Genomic DNA, 22,862 nt, shown 5'->3' with positions numbered 1-22,862 from the left:
TTTGACAAAACAGTTCTTGATTTCGTTCAATTTTGTGGACACAATATGCAGTTAAAGAAGTAAAATCACATTATATTGTATCGCAATTCTCAGCTTATCGCAAAATGTTTAAAGATGCAATGATATTCTATCTTAACTCAAGTATCGTGATGATATAGTATCGTGGGGCATCTGGTGAGTCCCACAAGTAGTGTGCAGTATTCTCTCAAAAATAAAATTCTCCCTTAGTTAATATAACTGGATTATATAACATGTTCTATTCCCTATTGAACTTTGAGAAGGGGAACAATATACTAAGTGTTGTCTCGTATGCCTGTCATAAATCAAAAGCCTCCGGTGGACAGGTGTTGTAAATTAGCATTTTGCTAAAAAGACTAAGAGCAGTGCATCTGGGATTTGTGCATGGTTAAATGTCACAACACCAATGTTACTGTATGTCCACGTCAAATAAACAAATAATTAAATAAAGACTGTCAAATTCATCGGAATCCCACACAGTCACAGCATTGACTTGCAATTTCTCAAAGAAGGTTCAGAATAAAAAAGCATCTTCTTGCATCAACAGCAAGTGTGCATGTCTTATTAGCTTCATGTTGTTGTGCGTGTATGCATAAGTGTTCCGACTATGACACACAAGCACAATGTCACATGTAGGGGAATTAAGCGCTCGAGGGAATTACCTGTCACCATGGGAACTGGATGATCGGCGTGGAGGGCTCATGACTGACTCTTGAGGGGGGACTTGAGGGGGGACTTGAGGGGGGACTTGAGTGAGGAACATGAGAGGAAGAGAAGGATAGAGAGGGCAAAGAGAGAAGGGGAGACAGAGAGTGAGATTAAACACATTTATTAAAAATGCACCTCTCTAGCAGGAGTGTGATACGATTACATGCACTGGCCGTGTCGCAGCTTAACTCTGCTCAGAGTTCAGCGAGGAGGCCGCTGAAATGTGCTGCTCTTTAAACAGAGCCGGATTACACAGAGGCACTCTAATGCCACCCACTATGCCAGCTCGATATTAAATTCTACATCGTCTCACACATTCCCCACTGGAGGTGTTGTATTATTTATGGTGTGTATTCGGACAAAGTGGAAAAAAAAATTCCAGGTGGGTCAGTCAGCTATTATCTACCTGTGTGTTTAACGACGATGCCCAAGGGTGCAGGTTTGAAAGTATGCTGCCATAAGGAGGAGGGATCCCCTTATCATTTTCTGCACACTACGCAACAAAGTGTGAATAAATTATATTAAAAATAGGTCACAGCATAAGTGTTAAGTATGTACAACAAATTGATGTATGTTCTTTCTGGCTCCACACATGTGTATGTTTCTACTCGAGTGAATCAACGCTCAGTTTATTTCAGAGATGCCTTCACATGTCTGATCATATTTTTCCCCCAGCTGAGATTGCTTGGATTCTCCTATGAAGCGCAGAGAGGACAATAAGTGGGTAATACAGAGCTGTGTATTTGTGTACCATGGCCATCAACGTACAGTGTAGGCAGTCTTGAGTGGGCTAATAGCACCCAGAGACATGCTATAACTGATTAACAAAGCACAAGCGAGCCCAGATCCTCAGAAGAACAGACACAAAAAAAAGAATGAGGGGAGATGACAACCAAGTCTGCTTGTTAGGGGAAGAGATGCAAAGGGAAACACGAAATAAAGGAGTGAAGAGGTGAAGGGGTGGAAGGAACACATTGTCCTCAATGTGGCTTCTACTTTTGGTGGAGGAAGCAGTTAAGGATACAGGATGAAAAGATCCCCCCAAAAAAAAATCAAGACTGCAAGGCAACCATAAGAGCGAATTGAGCCTTGTCCTCTACTAAAATACAAAGTCTGCTTCCTCTGAAAGCCTTAATGGGTTAGGAAAAGTGACCACAATAGTAGGCCACAGCATTGCTTAGAGTACAGCAGATTCAAACCAAAGGAAAAGTACAAAAAGGAGATATAAATGGCATCTAAAAAATAAGGGGGGGGCCAGAGAGTCCACAGTCATGACACCTGAAGGCAACAAATAAGCATTAGCAACACATCTGATTGTTTTGGGTTGTAAAATTATACTTTTTATTCATTATATAACTGATGATGTAAGTTTTCCTTGTTCTGAACCAAAGCCATCATAAGAAAAGAAAAGGTTTGTGACAACACAATGCTTAAAACAGTTAATTTCATGCTTAAAACAAGCATATTATCGGTGCACTTTCGGTCTCTGAAGAAAGTGTTTATCATAGTTTTGTGTTCACTGCAAAACAAAATCCTCAATGTTAGACTGACACTACACCAATGGCAAAAACGAACAGCATCGTACAGTCATGAACAGGTCCCGTAGGACGACAATAGTAAGCTGTGTTGTCACATCGTAAAGCCTATGCTATTAATACCATGAAGAAAACCTGCAGAACCAATTACCGAAATATTGAGCCAGGAAGAAGCCACCAAATGACTAACAGATATTCCCTTCAGAACATCCTGAAAGTCCATTTCATGGTAGCCTATTATACAGTAAGAGAAAAATAAACAAGTGAACTTACACATGAGCGTCACAGTCACTGTGTCAAGTCAGGCTTCCGGAAGGGACATAGTGGGTTTACTTCTTGCTCACTTCGTTAAACCGGGAAAAGTTCCCGTTTTTGACCGAGGTCCCATCATCGTAAACATATAAGCTTGGTTTAGATAACCTCCGCATACTGTTCATACAGCAGCACTGCCAGTGTGACAGAGGATGTGTGCCCTCAACGCGCGCCTCCGGAGCCTCTGTCATCATTAGAAACTGTCCTTACAGAAGGCGAGGGGAGGTCGACGGTCAAAGGGGCAAACAGAGGACTAATGTCATTAACTTAAGCCTGCAGGTAAATCAAAGAAAGTCCCGGTCATGAACGCTGATTGGCTGACGCGCACTGTTGTGGTTTATCGACACCTGACGAGGTTCTTTATAATATCAACACGCCGGCCCAAAAAACTGGTACCCGTAACTGAGAGACCTCATCGTCGCTTAGCAACAACTTTGTTTGCTCGTATTGACGGACCACATTGCCCAGTGGAGGAGGAAGAAGAAGCGTTATTTTTAGTCATTGCTGCCGAATATGAACTTGATTTTTTTTTGATACGCTTTCTTCCTTGTTATCAACTCGCCATCCCGTGCAACCATTTCTAGCCGCTCCTACGTCACAAACAGTGGTCTGGAAAAAAAAATAAAAAAATCAATGTATGTACCACTTATTCTTCCATTCAATTTCTTCTTGACTGTCTTCTTCCATATTAGCTAACAGCTGTATAATAAGGACATAATGTAAGCGTGCTCTACTCCCTGCTGGCGCCCATGCCTCCCTGACAGCATCAGCATCATTTTCCTCCCAAAGACGAAGCAGGAGGGGAACGGAGCTCATTTTCCAACCTGGAGTCACCCACGGGTGATTCGCCACCTACCGGGCATCTTCAGCATGATTCGGTACAAACGTTAAGGAAACTGATGCGTTTGATGCCGACAGGAAACTCCGAATAAAAAGGCTTTCAGTGGAATGAATAACCTAATAACAGATCCTTAATGCTGCTTCGTCTTAATTTGTCCGAAACACTGTCAGGCTGGTCTGTGTGCAAAGATGCACGACTGTAGACGAATGGGACTGCTTCTTTGTGTTTTACAAGAAATATAACGATGTTAAATGCCAGTATTCCTCCTTCCTGTCCTCGTCAGTCAGATTCAAGTACGGTAGTTATAAAAAAAAGAAAAGTGAAAGCTGCAACCTTTATACTGCTGAATAAAAAAATATTGAAGTGATGGCAGTTTTAAATCAGTTAGTTTAAACAGTTCTGTCAAATCAAGGCTTTAAATGTGCTGTAGAGATATTTACCTATAAAAACTGCATTCATTTAAACCACATCAAATAAATATTTATTATTTTTTTGGTGATCATTTTCGTCCAATGTCAGTGATACAGTAAACACAGTGCATGCAAAGTCTTGGTAACTTCTAGGAATTCACAATCTCTTTGTAATTCGTCCTGTTCAAACATACCTGGAACAGCTCTTTCCTCTGCTATTTGCCTCACAACGCTTCCCCTCAAATTGAAAAAAATATTCATTCTGTGTGCACAGAGGGACGGCTGGGAGACACCGCTGGCTTGTGTGTGTCTCCGGGAAAGACGTGTTGCTCTGTGTGCAGTCCTCAGCGTTCAGCCTCTCCACATTTCAGCCCATTATTCTCCAGGGGAAAAAAAAAGAGCTCTGAGCGTCATCATTTAAAAGCCCACACAGTCACTTGTGCTTTCCCATGCCAGCAGTCAGAACTCACTCACTCACTCGCTCGCTCGCTTATCTCGCCCAGGATCTTGATTCCCACAGATTTCTTCTGTACAACTTGATTGATCCGTCTGATGTGATTATTTTAAGTTTTTATTATAAGTGCTCTGTGCTCAAGCTAAATGATGACATATGCTTACAGTCAGAGCTTATGGGTCATGCACAAGATGATAACAGAATCAGTATTATTTTTTTTGTACAAAGAAATATTGTGATAGGATGATCAAGAACATTGTAATATGAAAAACAAAATAAAGATGAATCATTTTGCACAGGCTCAGTCCTTTCTCGATACGTTCAGTATACTTCTCCACTTCTCCAACAGCCATCTGAATATCTCCCCTTCAAAGCATCTTTTGCCATCACATCAAGGTTACCACCTTCCTTTTAAAATACAGACAGAGATAAAACATGTATCCCTTACTATTTCGGCACATCCTTCACTCAATCACCTGCACTCTTCCATATTTTCCTCCGTCTTTTTGGCTCCCACCTGTGACTCTTGCAATAATAATTAATAGGTACATAAATCACCATAATTACAAGATGTTCTCATGTACTATTTTGCAAAACACATATTCCACATTAATCATGGGTAATGTTCTTATCAAATATTAGGGTTCAAGCTTGAATATTTTATCGCAATATTACCTTATCACAGATTTATGAAAATACCAACAAACAAAAACAATTCCAAGGGGTCTTTATCAGGATGGTTTGTTCATGTGGTTTGTTTTTGTTAAGAAATACCATATACCACCATACCATATCTGATTCTTGTCAGAATGGGAAAGTATAATCTGTGATGGAAAGGAAAATGCAACCAGATATTCATTATCTGCTGACTCATCTCCATAAAAAAAAGCTCTGTTTTCTAAGCCAGAGACATAAAAAGACCCCTAACTTTAATGGTAACCCGGTAGCCTATAATGTGCTTAAATTTAATGCTCGATTACTTTGCAACAGCAGCTGCCAACTTTAACTAATGCAGCGATGTCTCATTTTGGAGTGAACTCCTCAATTATTCAGTCATTACTCTGCCTCAATTGAACTGTATTACAATGTGTCCTGGAGCCTGGTGTACATCCATTAGGCTATTTCTCTCCAACACCTCTGTCCTGTTCATGTAATGCTTGCTTTGTCGAGTCTCAGCTCAGCACAACACAGCCACTCTCCCGCCCGGATGCTTGCTCTTCATGCTTCCAAAGTGTCTAAAAACAGATAGAGAGGAGAACAGTCCGACTCAGACAGTGAAGCACTCTGATTCAGTTAGCAGCCTGAAGGCCTATATAATATATAGGAGCCTTACTTGGTGCATGAATCACAAAGTGACTCTATGTGTTTGTCTGGATGTGAGCTGCAGACTTTTGATGTACAGTATTTTTGTCCTTAGCTTGAAATTCATTCCATAACTGTTTCAAAATGGCAAGACATTCTGTAATCTGCAGTGTAATTTCACATTAAAATGTTAATGAATAGGAGTAATATGCTTTCTAACAGGGATATTACTCCTCCAGTTTTCTAAGTCATCATCACTTGTTTAAAAAATTAATTTAAAAGACTTTGATCAAAGTCAGAGTCAACATATTTACCTTTGACAGCATCCAGACCACACGGCAGCCAGTCTAATCTATCATAAATGTAATTATAAGTTGCACATTTTCCTCCTTTGAATAAATTGTTCATATAATTATTTTTTTTTATCTCAAATTGCTCTTGCTGAGTTAACCCTTTCTTTGTTGTTGAACACAAGTTGTAGACCCTAACTCTGTGCTGAAATATGGACAGGAAGTATAGATACCTTCCATATACACTTATTTTGTAATTTACATTTATTTTGTAGAACTGTTTTAAAGTCTTGTTTATGTCTGCACAATAAAGTTTTTCCATGTACACAAATTTGGTTATCACCAATGCTCACTATAATCATTATATTTCTACCCTTGTATTTCAAGTCATGGTCCATTAAAAGGCTGAGTTAAAAATCACAACATCATTGAGCACTAAAAAGCATTAAGGATGTCCTCTTACCTCCATGTGTTGGTTTCATGACAGTAACCTTCGATTGTTTTAAGATTTGTGATACCATCACAGCCTCCCACAGCCAGCAAGGATCCATTGAAGACTACAAGGGACACCTAAAGACACAAAGACAAGATCATTTTAGAGAGTATACATTTGAATAAATTTAATAGATTTGTATATATAAGTATATAAAGGAGGGAGTCCAGTGAGTTTTAGCTTTACTTTGTAATACACATATATCTTATCAAAAGTACACGTTTTAGTCTTGCCAGCAGCAGGAATCCCTTGATAGGAATGTTGATCAGGTGGTCAAATTCAAAAGTACTTTACGGGTTGCTATGTAATTTTGTACCCATGTTTATGGGGGCCATCAGATGATTTTCATCTACTGCCAACAGCAGGTCAAAGTATTCAACCTGCAAAAACCCCCTCTGTAGATTGGGAATACAATTTGTGACTCATGATGCCCAGATAATGACTTCAGTGATCCTCTGACTTTTTTCCTCTTGCACAACATTTTGTGGTTTTTGAGTGAAATTTCTGACCAAGCACTGGATGTACTTTACCCATACTGTAAATACATCTTCAGAAAACCGGAAAATTAAGAGTCTTTGGGATTCAAATATCATACAATACATATTTTAAATAATCTCTAAAGGGATTTTATGTCCTATCCTGGGCTGCATTTCTCTCTCTCAATCTTTTCTCTTCTTATCATCCAGATGTAAAAATAACCTGGATCTTAAATCAGAGGGGAGGCCTGACATCTGAAGTGTCACAGTGATGCATTACTCACGTCGTCCCTCTTGCTCCTCATGCGTTTGACAGGAGTCCACCTCATGGTGTCCGGGTTAAACCTCTCGACAGCGCAGAGCTGCAAGTTGAGCTCGTCTTTGCCCCCAGCCACGTAGATGTGTCCGAGGTATACAACGCAGCCTGTGTTCTCCCTGGGACTCAGCATGTGGGCGCATATCGACCAGGTACCATCTACAGGGTTGTACCTCTCCACTGGGGGACATTTAGTGGATAGCAGAAGTCAGAGGAGGCCTTATACAATAATACACAGCTGAATAATCTATATGAGTAACACTATGTCCAGCTTACATTGATCTTTTACAATTATAGAAAGCAAGAAAATATTATACTTTCAATGCATTTTTGATTATCTTTCACTGCTGGTTTATTTTTACTTTATTAAAAACAACTTATTTTAATCAATTCTATGGAAGTGATGACCGTAAAGCTGATGGGAACCAAAAAAAGTTTGTGGGAATTTAACGGACGTACTCTTCTCACAGACGGAAATAGTCAGTGACAGCACAACATAACCCCTGTTTATCTTTGGCAAGGTCAGGGGCTTAGGAATCTGTGTGTGTGTGTGTGTGTGGGTGTGTGTGTGGGTGTGTGGGTGTGTGTGTGTGTGTGTGTGTGTGTGTGTGTGTGTGTGTGGGTGTGTGTGTGTGTTTGTGTGTGTGTGTGTGTGTGTGGGTGTGTGTGTGTGTCTGTGTGTGTGTGTGTGTGTGTGTGTGTGGGTGTATGTGTGTGTGTGGGTGTGAGGGTGTATGGTGTGTGTTTGAGCTCGCAGAGAGGATAAGGTCAGACTGTTCTTTATGTGTGACTTAAGTCCTGCCACACGTCAAAGAGCTGTCAAAGAAAAGTGAGTTTTTTTAAGTGGTGGGAACAAGCAAATCCACCAGATGGGTCAGAGAACAAACTAACAGTTAACTATAAGTATATACAGTATACAGTTGCATTCCTACATAAATAAAAGATTAGTTTCATTTGCAGGCTTCTTTGCAACTTCTTTCATTTAATATTCTTTTTAAAGTTTGATTCTTTGTAGAAATTGTGCCAGCTTTAGCCGGACACATTTACATATGAAGCGCAACAACCAGCGATAGACTCTTAATATAAGAGTAGTTCATTGCATTTAGATTGTTTCCAATATAATTCAAATAAGAAAAGTTAGAATCCAAAACTATCACCATCAACTATGGAGATTCATTCAACGTCAAGTCATTTGTCAGCTCAGTGTGACAATCAAATGTGAGAACTTAATGTGTTTGTCTTTTTTATGGATGAAGTAACTTCTGGCTGCTGGTCAGCCAAAAAATATATAAATAAAGAACTCATATACGCTCTGTAAACTTGCATTTTTACCACATTCTCACATTCTGCAGAATCTGCAACCAATGTATTCAAATGACAGATTGACAGATTTAGATATAATGTTAAAGGAATAAATGTGCCTTGATATCTCACTGTCTTTTTGGTTATAGAAGTATCAATGCAGCATTTTGGACTGAGAGGACCTCCAAACTCCAGATCATTAACGTGTTGAAGTTCAGAGCCCTTCCTTGATAAATTCTTATTGTGTGTTCCCTTCTATAAATCCCCTTTGCTTCCTCCCGCCTCTCCCATTGTACAATTTAACTGCAGGAGAAGTGGGTCTCATTTTAGTTGAGCTCATCTATCAGCCTTTCCATCCCAGTGTTGCTCATATTCTTTCGTCAACACTTTTACCTTCCAAAATTGTTGATTATAATAATTTGTGTCCCAACGTGTCAGAATATTAGAAAAAGTAGTTCTCGGAGTTACTTAGTGCTGTAACGCTTTGTCAAACTAAGCTCATGTTTATTTTGTTTGAGTAGAAGTCAATAGAGTCCATCAAGTACTGTTGATTGTTTATTGTCAAAGGCAGTCTCACCTGAGTTCAGAGCCATATCTCCATCGTTCCCTCCAATCACATACAGGTGACCCTCCAGCACGGCCGCCACAGCTCTGCTGCGTCTGGTAAGCATCGGTGCCTGCTTGCTCCATGTGTTCATTTTTGGATCATACCTGGAACAAAGAAACAAAGGCGAGAAAGTGTGATTCAACAAATGGCCTGTCAATCATTTCTGGTTTTTAAGTCTTAAATGATCATTTATTTTGTTCCTTTCTCTGAATCAGCCACTTTAGATTATGAAAGATGTCAGGTAATAAAGATCATTACGGCATTACTTTGATTCTTGATATATGTAAGACAAACAGCCTGCTCATTTAATTCCACTTATGACTTTTAAATGTTCCGTTTAAAATATAAAAGGTTTGTGTTTGTTTCTTCAAATGGAAACTCACTTCTCCTGGGTGGTTGTGGGAATTCAAAAAATGTTTAAATGTGCTTTTATTTCTCAACAAAACAAAACAAAGAGAATCCTTTTAATGGCAGGGATTGATGGAGGAATAATAAACAGCAGTACCACGTTATGTTTAGACAGTCCCATAGTTTACAGTGTTTATTAGTACGATTTACTGCTTATTTTAAAAGATATTGATCTTGTGTTCCGTCCTACCTCTCCACAGTATTTATGGCAGTAATTCCGTCATGTCCTCCAATAGCGTAAAGGTATCTGTCCATCTCTACCAGACACACGCCCCTACGTGGGCTGCTTAAGGGTGCTACATCTGTACTCCAGCTGTCTGTGTCTGGATTGTACCTGCCAGGATGAAGGAAGAGAAACAGAGAATGTCAAAGTGAGACAGTACAACCAGATTCTGCTTTTAAGAGCTTACATTATTTGGAGCCAAAACAGGCAAAAGCTTTGATAGAAACTTTGATTTGTTGTGTGTTAGTGTTTGGTACACTTGCGGTTGAGGAAGTGTTTGAGTTGAGTGGGCATCCGTGCAAACATCTGCCAAAGTGTTGCTCCACCATTGGAAGGCTATTAAAACTGTTTTATCTGCTTTCAAAACTAGAATCAAACCCACTCCTCTTCCAAAAAGAAACTTCTATCTAATTGGCAATCTTGCCCGATTGGGACGTCAGTAATGTCAAAACAGCACTGTAAACACTCCTCAGGGACGATGAAGCAACCAAAAAATGAGTGCTAGCCAGTCCAGGCCATTAGCAGCAGATCAGTCAGTAACAGGTCTCTCCAGGCCCAGCGATGATTATTATGGGCTTGAGACCAGTTATGGGATCTCTGTGGGAATGGAAGCAGAGCCAGCTCCTTGGAGACGTCTGATAGAGTAGGAGGAGAGGAAGTGGGAGAAAATGTGCCTACAGAGTATATGTATATGTATATGTTTGTGTGATAAAGGTTTTTTTTGTTTTTTTTTCTCTCTGCCTATTAGGAATAGCAACCCTGGCAACATGGGAAGTAAAGTGAGGATTTTGAATAGTCTGCTCATATTACTATGTTTTTTTGTTGTTGTTGCTGGATTTGATGTCAACAGACCTACTTCTAAAGTTATGCAAAACTCCCTACATCTTATTTCTGCCCCAATGCTGCCCTCTGCAGTTTGGTTACATGAATTACAACAATAAATACATTTAGATGGACCTTAATTTCAATAACAAATCTAGTGATAAATTACACAAGTTTCTAGTTTTTGACAACTTTTTTAAACAACATATCTCAGGTTGGGTACAATAGTCTTTTTTATATCATACAGCCATACAGCAGCTTTGGCAGTGATGGCCTTAATAGAACAAAATCACATCAGCAGCCCACTCCTCTTATGAAGGGAGATATCCCATGAGTGGTTGTGTCACAATTTGTTCACTTAGTTTCATTCAGTAGCGTTCAGCTGCTCTTGATGGATTTTAATGTGATCACTTTTGAAATGTAAAGGTTGGGATTCATTACAGGTGTGATATTTGGGGTTCAGATTGTTTCTGGGAATTAGGGTTTGGTAGCACCCACAAAAACAATGAGAAAACTAAAGAAAAGTATCCAGTGATCAAGCTTTTTGTCTCCTGTGCGTCATGCATTTTCTTGGCAGGAATTTCTGAATCTCAATAAGACCACTTCCTGGTCTATTAAGCTATATAAACAGTAGGACAGTCATCCTTTAATGTAAGTTATTCTCTGGTCTGAATTGAAACATTAGGTCATCTATTTCTCTGTATGGTCTTATGTCACCACAGCTACATTACGTATGACTTCATCCTTGGCAGTTCAACCTACAGTAGACGACAAAGACGGAAATTGGGACACACTCTGACTGTCAGAGCCAGGCATTTCTTACATTGTAAGAGATGACTGGTATGTCAAACTGTTATCCAGCTTCAACATGTTTGCTTTCACTTTGTCACTTTGTGCTCATGTCAGTTTGAATCATAGTGCTCTGGGGAAACTGACATAAACCTAAATAAGCCATTTCAATTAGAGCCTGTCATGAAGTCAGAAGGTTGATGTTTGAATGTAATATGAACATCGAATTCAAAGGAGCATGTGACAAATAAACAAAACATGTGCAAATGATGATGTGAGGTTCCTAAATGAAGATTCCTAAAGGATAATATATGTTGGGATGAAATTAGTATGTATACCAAAATGTGAAATGTTGAGCTGTAAATAATCGTCTCACCTTTCCACACTACTGTAACATCTGATTTTATCTTCCCCTCCCACTGCGTAGATTTTGCCGTCCAGTGTGCCCACAGCCACGTTGCCACGACTGTTGACCATGCGTGCTGCTGATCTCCACTCGTTGTACTCAGGACAGAACTGTTCGACCAGACAGGACGGGTCGTCATGAGTCCATCCCCCGACTACATAGTACATAAACAAACACAACACTCATAACTTTGTTTCAGTTCTCAGTCAAAACATCTTCCGTCAGCACGCCTTTCTGCACGATGCTGCCATAGAAGGAAACCTCATCATTAAATTTGCTTTTGAGCTAATCTTTATCGTATCTCACTTTTGTATTTCTCCAATGCAGGAGAAGCAGACAACAGATTTGAGGGATCCATATCCATTAGGTCAGAGAGGTGTTCTGCAGGATCTAGATGAAGGTCTACTTTAACCATTAGGACTAAAGTGAGTCTCTGCACTGAGACTTTAGGAGACTAAAGTTGTGTGGGAGAATTATCGGTTAGCTATAGCTGTAACCGCCCATTAAATATTAACAGAAGCTCCTCTTTAGCACATTCTGTTATCTGGTACAGACTGGAGCAATTACTGTAAAAGGTGACCACAGTGGTCTCCAGACAGTATGGTGTCCATACACAGACCAGAAGAGTCAGCAGACAATGGTCTATTAGGGAAAAGGCTTTTATCTATCTAATGGGTGTGAATGTTTTTATGTTACTTGAGTCTCTAACCAAAGGTAATTTTCTGTCACTATGGGATGGACAATAAAATCTTGAATCTTTAAGACTGCAGGTTTAGTCAGTGAAAAAAAAGATTTGAAAAAAAAAAAGTGTATTTCACTTTCTCTGCCTCAGTTTAAGGGTTCTGGTAGGTGCTTGCTGCCTCACTGCCAACCTATCCCGAATTACTGGAACTACGGAATTGATTGGATCCTTTGTTAAGATCATGAGTTATCAATAGAGTGATTAAAAAGGCATTTTCAGCCAAGATTTGTGTAAAATCAACAAACTTTAAATAAAAGCTGTTTGAAGTGGTACTCAACAGATTCCACTTGAGATTTAGCAGATTAAATTGAAGTGTTTTTGTTTTAATGTCACCCTCCCTTTTGAAGAAGCAGAGTGGACTTTTCTACTACCAAGGTGCACGAAGAGTTCAAAAAAGCTCCAGCAACACTTGCGGTATGAAGATCAACTTTATTAACGAAACAAAAAAATGTATTGGCCTTTATTAGGGTCATCAAAACACGTTGCGAACATTTTTTAAATTGGATAGGTAAGATACCGTACCTACCGTATTTAAAGGATGTTTGCAACATGTTTTCTGATGGCTCTGATGAAGGCCACAAACCGAAACGCGTCGTTCTAATTTGTTAATAAAGTTGATCTTCATAGTACAAGTGTTGCTGAAGCTATTTGACGTCTTCAAACCTCCCTTCTGAAGAAAAAAAAAAAGAACTTAAACTGTACTTTGTGGTAAATTTCCAGCACACTTTGAAAATAAAAGAACTCTACTATACAGATGTTCACAGATGCAACCAACTGACCCATAAACATCAAGTCATTGAAGACCTCTTTTGGGGGAAGTCTGCTGAGCTGTCTGCGGGCGGAGAGGGGGGATACCATGCGGCGATGAAGGGTAGACCTTCCTTTGTTTTCCTTGATCTGCATGTCGCGGGGCTCAGGTTCCTGCAGGAACGCCCTGGAACATACAGTACATGTGAACTTAAGCAGTGATCATGGGGCAGGAAGGAAAAAAAGGAACAGTTTTCATGTTCATTATAAACGATTTTTAACACATTTTAAGGTTTGTTTTATAACAAATTATAGTTAATATCACATCTATTTTTGATTCACAGTAAATATGAGCTAGGATTTACACATTTGATTTCATTGATCACTGTATAAACGAGGGATTCACTGTCATTTTATCACTTCACACTGTTTCTGCCCAGGTGTTAATTATATGAGCACAATTACAAATGATGATAAATCCCTACAAATAATACAAAAATACCCTCTGCAACCTATGTACCAGCACATAGGCTCTAAATCATAATGAATAATCTTACCCTTGTTCGTTATAAATCCCCATGTTTTATCTCTGTTTCTGGGTCTGCAAGTTGAGATTTGTGTTCCTGCCTCAAAGCAGCACCTTGGTATCACTCTGATCTCGGGCCTACACGCCGCTCTGTTCCCTGCAGTCTGTCCTCAAACTGATACTTGTCACAGCTTTCTTCTCTGGAGGACCTTGTACTTGACCGCCTCGAGGAGTAAAAACCTCCTCCCCTCCTTAGCAACATCACCAACCCCCCACAGTGATTCATCCCACCACCATCCCTGCAGCCTGACACCCAAGAATCCTCTCACACACCCAAGTCCGGCTGGCTTCCTTTTGACAACTGTCAAGCTTTAGGAATTGTTGGCATGGTTTTAATTTTAGGCTCAGATCAGACTCCTACAGTGTCCTTTAAGTTAGTGTGTCATTGGTGTAAGTTTAGACCAAGGACAGGCAGCCATGTTGCTTGGATTGTCAGTAGATTTCATGGGCCTGATTTGTGATATTGAGTTTGAATTTGATACTTAGTGATACTGTGAAAACTGTGTTATAATATAAACTATTTATGTAGAATTTTTTCAACCTCAATTTAATTCTTCAATGGAAACATTTAGTCCAGTCAGGTAAAGTTACAAGCTTGTTCCTCTCACTTTAATAATCCTTTGTTTTCAAGCTATCAAACTGACAAATATTGCCAGAAAAGCTGCATGCACCTCACAAACCGAGCTTTTAGAACATAGACCAAACCAGCTGAATACACTTCTGTCCCTTCACCAAACAGCTGAACACAAAGTCATGCAGCCCCTTCAGCAACTGAAAGTAAACCACTGATCTTTAAAGTCATAAAGCTTTACTTTTTCCAAAATTAATTTAATAAATGACATGATATGAAATCAATAATGGTGTCTGTGAATCCATAAAATCTTTCTACACAAAATACATGGATTCCAGCATAATTCCCCAGCCCTAGTATGGAATTCCCCTCTTTTTTTTTTTTTTTTTACTGTGGATGCAGATTTGTCTTCACCATTCCACATTTTCACCACAGGGGTCGAGATATGTGACCTCACCCTGTCAGCTCCCTCCTACAAATCAATCTTGCACCCAGTCCATCACTCGGTCAATCAGTGAAGTTTCCATGACTACCTAAGCTCCAGAATGTCTTTATTTATATCTGAGTCCTGCGGAAACACCTCAGATGGTGTAATGATTCATCTCATGTAGGTCAGAGAAGAAGGGTCAAATGCAAATTGAGTGTAGTCACTGCTGTGCTGTTGTCAGTACATGGCTTCCACAGCTTCCACAGTGATGACTAATCATTTCTGCTGGACTCCATTAGAATTATGCAGAGGATTCAGATACACAGATTTCTTTTAAGACTCTAGCTTTTATTGATAAGAGAAGAGTACAAATTCAAAAAAAAAACCTCATGACTTTAACAAAGCAAATGATGGGGAATAAGTGCAAGTTACATGTACTTACCTTGATCATGTCAGTGTTACGCTTTTATTAAAACAACTTTAATTTCACGTCTGTACAGCTATGTTAAAGTAGAGTTACATTTCAGATGAAACTTTGACAAACGGAAATCAGAAGAATTATGAAAGTATAATGCATCAAGGCATGCATGCTGCAAGTGTGTTATTGCTACGATGTAAATGATCTGAATTCTTCTTCTACAACTGGCATGGAAAGCTCCCAAAAGCAGGCTGGATGTGGGCTGTGGCAGGTAAGAAAAAAAACAACTGGTCATCCGATTGGTTGTTCTTATAAGAACAAAGATCGTTTTTTTTTTTACAATTTGTAAGTTGTGAGTCACATGGGTTTTGAAGTGTCCAACATTTCTAAAACAAAACCAAACAAAAAAAACATATAGTGATTTCATTTTGACAACTCTAAAGTGTACAATGTAGATTCCAGTAGGCCACTAAAAGCCATTCAAACAGTGCAGGAAGAGATTAATTAAATAAACTTAACTAATTTTAGACCCTGATGAGCGGTAAAAGCTGTTTTGTTAATCACAATCAAGACTGAGATGTTTCGAAATATATATTTTTTAAACTCATGAAGTTCAATCTGTGGTACTGTCAATTATCTACGATGGTGACAGTTGAGGAAAAAAACAATATGTTACCTTCAATTATGGTTTGAGCTCACAATACAGACTTAGACTTACATTGACTTCATTTCCTGTTTCAACTTTTTTTTTTTACTAATAATGAGGGGGGGAATTAGTTAAAGACCGTTATTAGGGGTGAAAACTTCAAACTAAAGCTAAAAACACAACTAATATTTTGAGGGTTTATGACTTCAATTTCTCTTTTACTCAAGATTGTAAATTTTTTTCGACTCAGACTTAGACAACTTAATTTATCCCATTAATTTTGACTTGGTTTCCTCCAAATGTTTCTCCTTTATCTGTCATCTTGAGCATTACACTATAAGATCAATAATAGATAGTTCTGAACTCTATTTGACAGACATGCACATGAATAGAAATAGAGAGATAGACGGATAGATGGACACACCAGGTGAAGCAGCTGCTGAGACTCTGTCGATGTGGCCTTTAGTGTTAATCCAACAAGAGATGAGTCTCAGGTCCTGAGGTATAAAAACAGACAACAGGTCCCTCTAATAATCCAGATATGAGTAGCTGAGACTTCCCAAAGGCTCTGCTCAATTAATTAAAGTTTCCACCTCTGAAACGTCTTCAGTATACCTGCTCAGAATGGCAGGCAGCTCTCATTTGGCCACTTTGTGACCAGCTGGCCTACCCTAACCCATCTGGGGCCTCTTAAGCCATTCGGTTGTAAAATCCTACATTTTTGCGAGGTCAAGACTTTAATGAGGTCTGTGAGGATAAAAAAAAAGCTGCTGACAGGCACCTTTCTGGACTGTTAACCGGTCCTTCATGTGAGGTGTCTGCATTTCTTCCTTGACCTGCATCAACATAAAAAGAAAAAGTGAAAATATAAAAAGAAAAAGTGATGAATAAACATGGGACAATTAAAAAGAACATTCCCAATACGCATTCCTCAGTGGTCAGAATGAGCAGGATGATCTTTATAACTCTTCAATGACCTGTCTACATCTTAAAGTCAGTGTTTGTACTGAAAGTCCCTTGACCTTGGGAGAGATTCCTGTCGTGGATATGCACCAGTCATTCTTTTACCTTGTACATTTAAAATAGAAAATGTAAGAGTTGAAGTTTACGTCATTTTAAAGCAGTTATGTTGCTTTGGCATTGGAACTATTTCTCAGCTGGCTTGAATGCATGCACGCAGCATTTCAAAGTTCCTTACTTCATACTCTAAATCTGAAGAAAAGTTTGCTTACTGCAAACACCTCTTGAACTTTACTTTTTAATCATTTGATTTTGGTTTGAATTGAGAACAAGAACACTATTTGGATCAGATTTTTTTCTTAAAATAAGCCATAGAGAGTTACCAATGCTCATTTCCAAATTAAGCCTCTAAATCTCTACATTTACGATGAAACCACAAGTGTAGACACTTTTAAATTTAAATGGCTGTAAATGTAAAACTGTCATCACCATTTGATTAATTTCTTCACATATAAAATGACCTTAAAAGAAAGAGAATGCTTTTATAACATACTCAACATGTGAATTTATCAGTGACAAAGGTGACCCCCCCTCACAGTCAGAGATGAATGATGTCATGAACAGTACAGTACTGTGGTCATGTGTGAGGAAGACCTCATGCAGCTGACTCCTCAGTCTGTGGACCTGTCACATGCCACAGAGCTGTTGTGCCACCCAATGACACACCAGCCTGCCTGCACCTGTCTCCGGAGACTTCCTGTCAATCACTTGTCATAACAATAACTGTGATAGCTATCCTTAACCTTAACACCTCTCCTCCCCCCCCCCCCCCCCCCCCCCTCCTCACAGCGAGAGAAGATAGTCTCTGGAATGCGTCCGAGGTGGAGGCTGGATGCTGGTTGGGTGTTTTGTGTTGCTGGGTAAGATTTGGGTGCCTTCAAGATGAGGAATGAGAAGGGAAAGTGACGAAAGTAAAGAAACAAGCATGTACAGTAATAATGGCTTTACTTAATTATCAAGACAGAATGCAAAAAGAGAACTAAATACACAATTAAATACTTTTCATTTCATGTTTTTTTCATGTCACATACTTTCAGTTAAGTCTCTAATCAAGCATGACCACAAGTGCTTTTGTTGTTATCATGGTTTTTTTTTCAGGACAGGACTTAAGTTTGGGGATGCTTTATATTCATGTATCACATCTTAAATTTAAATTATATCACAAACATCAAATTCATATCATTTTTTGTCTGTGAAAATAAATAAAGAAACTATTATCCTGTTTGAACTCTGCTCAGTGTTTTGGAATATTTTTTACCCATATTGTGATTTTTTTCTTCAGCAAGCATATTGTTTGTTGCTATGGCAATTGAACTCCACCATTGAGGTAATACAGGTATAAAAAAAAAATTTGGTGCACGCCTCATGTACGGAGCTGTGGTCCCCCAGGCGGGCGGCCTGGGATCGAGTCCAACCCTTCCCCACTTTCTCTCTGCCTGATTTCCGACTCTATCCACTGTCCTGTCTCTACACTAAAAGTCATTAAAAAAAAAGCCCCAAAACAACTACTTGAAAAAATAACTTGAGAACTCAATAGCACAAAAAAGAAAACACACATAGACGTCAATAATACAGAAAAAAACTATTGCAGTTTAAGATCTGATGTGTGCATCAAGTTGTCATCTTTAATTATCAGTATTTGAATGTATTATATTTAAACTGTGATTTTAAGTCCAATAAGTGAGGTGTTTGTCATGCTCATACAAAGCTAAAGTATTTATTTAGCTGTAGCCTAATTTGACTTAAAGTGAATCCCCTCACGCCATGCACTGTGAAGTTTGAAAAATTAGGGCAATTGCTGAAAAAGATCGAGGCTGTGTTAGGTACTAAAAATATCATCCTTGACTTAATGTCACATTAAAAGTGGTTTGAGAGGGAGACAAAAACACAGCGACTACAAATACTGTCTAAACAGGTGAGGCTGTCTAGAAGTCTAGAAGTGTGGAAGGCATAATATCATTGTATAGTCGTTTGTTTAGGATATATTTTTAGTTCTTCCTGTAAAATGAGCATGAAGAGGCACTTCATATTCTTATCAAATTAACACAAAAGGATGGCAGAACAAGCATGACCCTCTATGCCAAATCTGATCTTTAAAGCTGGTGGAGATGTCACATGTCTTTTGCAGTTTATAAAAAAGTGCTGCAGTTGACACAAAAATCCGGTTGAGGGGAAAGTGATATAGAGGTCTTGAAATGAACCTCAGGAAGACGACCCAGGACTCAATAAAGTTAACAGCTGCAAGCCCTCGCTGGGTGATACTGTTGACACACTAGATGGCATGAGCTGGATATTTTAAGTTAGTAGTTAGACTTAAGAGATCACAGGGAAAAGTGAATTGGTTTTTTTTCTGTGCTCAATCACATGAAAACTATCAATTTATAAAGCTCCTATATCTCCTATGGGGAGTTTTAAGCTGTTAATGAAACAGATTGAATTAAACACTGCCTCATTATGACTTACAAAAGGCAAACCACACCATCACAGAGACAACTGGATTATTTACAACACTGAATAATAAAGGTACAATCATTAGATTCAACACTTGATAAAACACAACTTTCATATATGCAGGACAAGATCAGCAATGAGACACTCTTCCTGCTTTGTCCACTGGGGGGCGCAAATATCAACACAACCCAAAAGTTACTCACAGGAGCTTTAAGCTCTCAGGTTTGCAAACAGACTTTGTTATTCTAGCGTCTCCAAGTTCGATTAAAGTCGATAATACTTTATTGTCAGATGTGGTCTGAAATTTGTCTTGCATCACAAAAATTAAGACAAGAAACAAAGATACAAATATTTGACACAACACTCAAACTGACACAACACTCAAAATAAGAAAGTTGTGTTCTTATGGCCACCATGTATGATTTAATGAACTGTTGAATGTGTTTGCTATACTAAAAAGGACTTCGTTACACTATACCCTTACATTTAAAATTGGGTGATGGACATTATCCTGTTGTTCTGCTTCCTTTCTAAATTATTTGGATAATTGGGCAAACATTCTGTCTGGATGACATGTAAAGTATTATTTCCACCAACGTTTCAGTCAAATTTGATCGCAGGTAAAACTTTCATGTGTAGCCCTGTAAATAATTGCCTCTGGGAAATCTGCAGGGAAAGTCATGAATATTTCTACATTTTCACAAAAGTTTGAAGTTAAACTGAAGATGTTAAACAGTCATACATAACCTGAAGCTGAGAAACCAAACCAAAAACCACAGATAGAAGGAAAATGTATTGACTTATCACGTGAGTAACAGAAGTCCATTTGCCTTTTCCAGGTCTCTACAAAATCACACAGACTTCCAAAGCAGATATCACTTCAAGCCATGACCAAATCTGTAGTAAGGAAGTTGATGTAGCCATAAAAATTGAAATGTGAAGTGAAGAGGGTAAAATAATAATGGTTGAAAAAATGAGTCTGGTTGTAAGTAAGTAAGTAAGTACATTTTATTTATATAGCACTTTTCACAGACATTAACCACAAAGTGCTTTACAAAGACATACAATACAATAAAAAGTAGTAATAATGATGTAGTTAGAATTACCATAATAGGAATAATAACAACAAGAGCACATAAGAAAAAAGAAGTCTATGAGAGAAAGACCAATATGTTCTTTTAAGTCTTCTTTATACAGTAAAATGTTCATTTTAATAAAATGCTTTAGGGCTTGGTTACCTTAGGAATAGGCTGCGCCCATGGTGAAATGTCAATCAGTGTAGAAGCACAGCATTGTGTATAATTGTGCAACTCTTCCCTCTAACATCTGGTCGACAGTCACAGTGAGACTTCAAAGGTACTCCACAAAATGTTTTGTTGATGTCACGGTGGTTACGTCCACTTTGTATATAAAGTTGACTGATTTGACCATTTTATCACCAACCTCCCAATGCCATAAACACCCTCAAATCTGTTTTCTGCACGTGCAGATAGGTGCTAAAATAAACAATGATTAATTACTGTAATGGTTATAATCCAGGTCGTTCATTGTTAATCCATCAACAAACACTCGTCATCTAAAACCATTACAGACTGTGTACAGAAGAGTGTGGGCAGCATTAATGCTACAGAGCAAAACAGAATTTAGGACATTTTTTGTGTATTTCTAGAAGACACATTTTAAATGACTTTCCAGACTGGTCTCTGAGGAGCCTTATATGCTTCCCACCCACACACCACAATAAACCTGCACAAGGCTCTGTGCAAGAGACTCAATGAAAAAGTGCCTCAGTGATACTTTTACATATTAGACTATATGATGTTTTATCAAGTAACATACTTTTCCTCTCCCCCTCAATATGTTCTCCTTCAGTTAGAAATGTCCTATCTTCCAAAATGACTTTTTTCTCATCAACAGCTTAAACGTTTACTCTGTCACATTTTCAGTAAAAATACAGATTTGTTTTTTTTTCCTGTTGAGAAAAGTCACTGTGGCAGTGTTTTATTCTTTTCTGTCTTGAGTTTTCTGATCCATGGAGTCCATTAAATATTGTATCCTGCAGCTTTAAAGTCAGGATTCACTTAATCGCTACTCACATGTTCTGCCTTAAAATGCAGAATCTGTTACTGTTTGTAGTGGGAGTAATATCATCCGCTAGCATTTCAGTGTTTATTGGCTGAATGCAGGAAAACTGTCAGTGTAGAAAGCAGGAGGGGCAGAACCCTAATCATCTGTATTGCAGTCCTGGCTCCTAAAAGCAGTCACCCATTGACAACTTAGCATACCGTCAAACATCAAATAAAAAGCCCAACCCAATTTAAAGGAGCATTATGTAACTCTGACACCTCGTGTTTGAATTTGGTACTGCAGTCCAAATCTTAAATATTAAGAGAGGTGTCCCCCCCCAACTTTTGTGCAGTTCATTATTATTATTTTTTGGCTAGATTTACCATTTTATAGTCTTTCCCTTCTGGGCAGTGCACAATTTTTGATTGAAAAAAACTTAAAGGCCTGTCTCTTATTAATGCATGTCCCAAATAAAGGCAAGTTCATTTCAAATACTGAAGTAAATCAAAGCTCGGGCTATCAAGTGAAGTTTTACGGTAGGCCAACAACTACAAAGATATCAAAAAGCTATAAACAGATATGCAAACAAATGCAGCTAACAGTCAGCTCTTGGACATATTTTCTCCCCTCTTAAGCTACTTGTCAGACTGAAGAGGCTACGTAGGGATAAGTCTTTGCTAGAAGTCCTTCCAGAAGTGATAGCATGGTTAGACGATAGCCAATTGGGTCCAAGATTGGGATTCAGTGAGCAAAAAGTCAGGACATGATTTTTTTTTCAGCAAAACTTTCACTTGACTTGTTCTTTTCTGTAAAGAATTAATACTGGACTCTAAACTTTCACTCCTTGACTTGAGAATGAACTTTCAGTCATTTCAAATAACCTTGACTCTTTACACAGATTTAAAAGCAGCTCTGCTTGGTGTTAAAGTATTTGTGAAAACATAGAAAAGAAGAAGTCAATAGTGCCATTAGATCATTTAGCAAATACACAGTAGGAATAAAAGCACAGTCCTTTTATTTGAAGTTGAAGGGTTTACATCAAAGTTACTGTTTGTTCATCACTTTCCGTGTGTCCTAGATAACCACCTTTCTGTCCTTCACACAGCCTGTTTGAAAGAAGAAAGGAGGTATTTGCTCAGTAAGGTCACTGCTTTTTGATAAATGGAGACACAGACCCTCAGAGACACTCCATCCATGTCAGACTCACTAATCTCCAGTCTTTAACACTCCAGTGGGGATTTACGGATGACTCCACTTCACCTTCTGCGATCCGGCTGAAATCATCTGAGAGCTGAAAACAGTCTGAGGCTGTCTGTCCTGGTTTTACCTCTCTTGTTGCTTCAGCTCCTCCTTTTTCCATCTTGTTCAGTTCAGACACGAGGATTTAAATCTCAAGCTCAGTTCTACAAGGGCTACTGTAAATCCTTTATCAAACATGTTTTTCTTTCAACTGACATACAATTTAGACTAAGCCA

At 38.7% G+C, this 22,862-nt stretch overlaps 2 protein-coding genes across 17 annotated transcripts in view; both read right to left on the bottom strand.

Moving 5' to 3' along the window:
* kcnt1b (potassium sodium-activated channel subfamily T member 1b) overlaps positions 1-764 on the bottom strand; it is a 68,879-nt gene extending 68,115 nt beyond the window's left edge. For all 15 annotated transcript variants that reach the window (XR_010664765.1, XR_010664766.1, XM_065948276.1 and 12 more), the window contains exon 1: positions 681-764. Coding sequence is in view for 13 of the 15 variants with exons in the window: in XM_065948276.1 (XP_065804348.1) it covers positions 681-721 (41 nt within the window). In the remaining 2 variants the exon portion in view is untranslated. The remainder of the gene's footprint in view (positions 1-680) is intronic.
* A 3,618-nt stretch (positions 765-4,382) lies between these two features.
* Positions 4,383-16,491, bottom strand: si:ch73-29c22.1 (kelch-like protein 20). 2 transcript variants are annotated; one of them, XM_065948335.1, is made up of 8 exons: positions 16,274-16,491; positions 13,234-13,388; positions 11,683-11,866; positions 9,663-9,806; positions 9,035-9,168; positions 7,124-7,335; positions 6,334-6,440; positions 4,383-5,513 (listed from the first exon to the last, which is right to left on the bottom strand). In XM_065948335.1, exons 2-8 carry the CDS (start codon positions 13,355-13,357, stop codon positions 5,456-5,458), a joined length of 963 nt encoding a protein of 320 aa, XP_065804407.1. In that variant the 5' UTR covers positions 13,358-13,388; positions 16,274-16,491; the 3' UTR covers positions 4,383-5,455. The 2 variants fall into 2 exon arrangements, with proteins under 2 accessions (XP_065804407.1, XP_065804404.1); XM_065948332.1 differs by lacking the exon at positions 16,274-16,491 and adding an exon at positions 13,759-13,978.
* Positions 16,492-22,862: the final 6,371 nt, after the last annotated feature.

This window comes from Labrus bergylta, chromosome 2 (genome assembly GCF_963930695.1).
Source record: "Labrus bergylta chromosome 2, fLabBer1.1, whole genome shotgun sequence".
NCBI classification, from domain to species: Eukaryota; Metazoa; Chordata; class Actinopteri; order Labriformes; family Labridae; genus Labrus; species Labrus bergylta.
The sequence above is the reverse complement of the archived record's forward strand: the minus strand, read 5'-3'. Positions and strand labels throughout refer to the sequence as shown.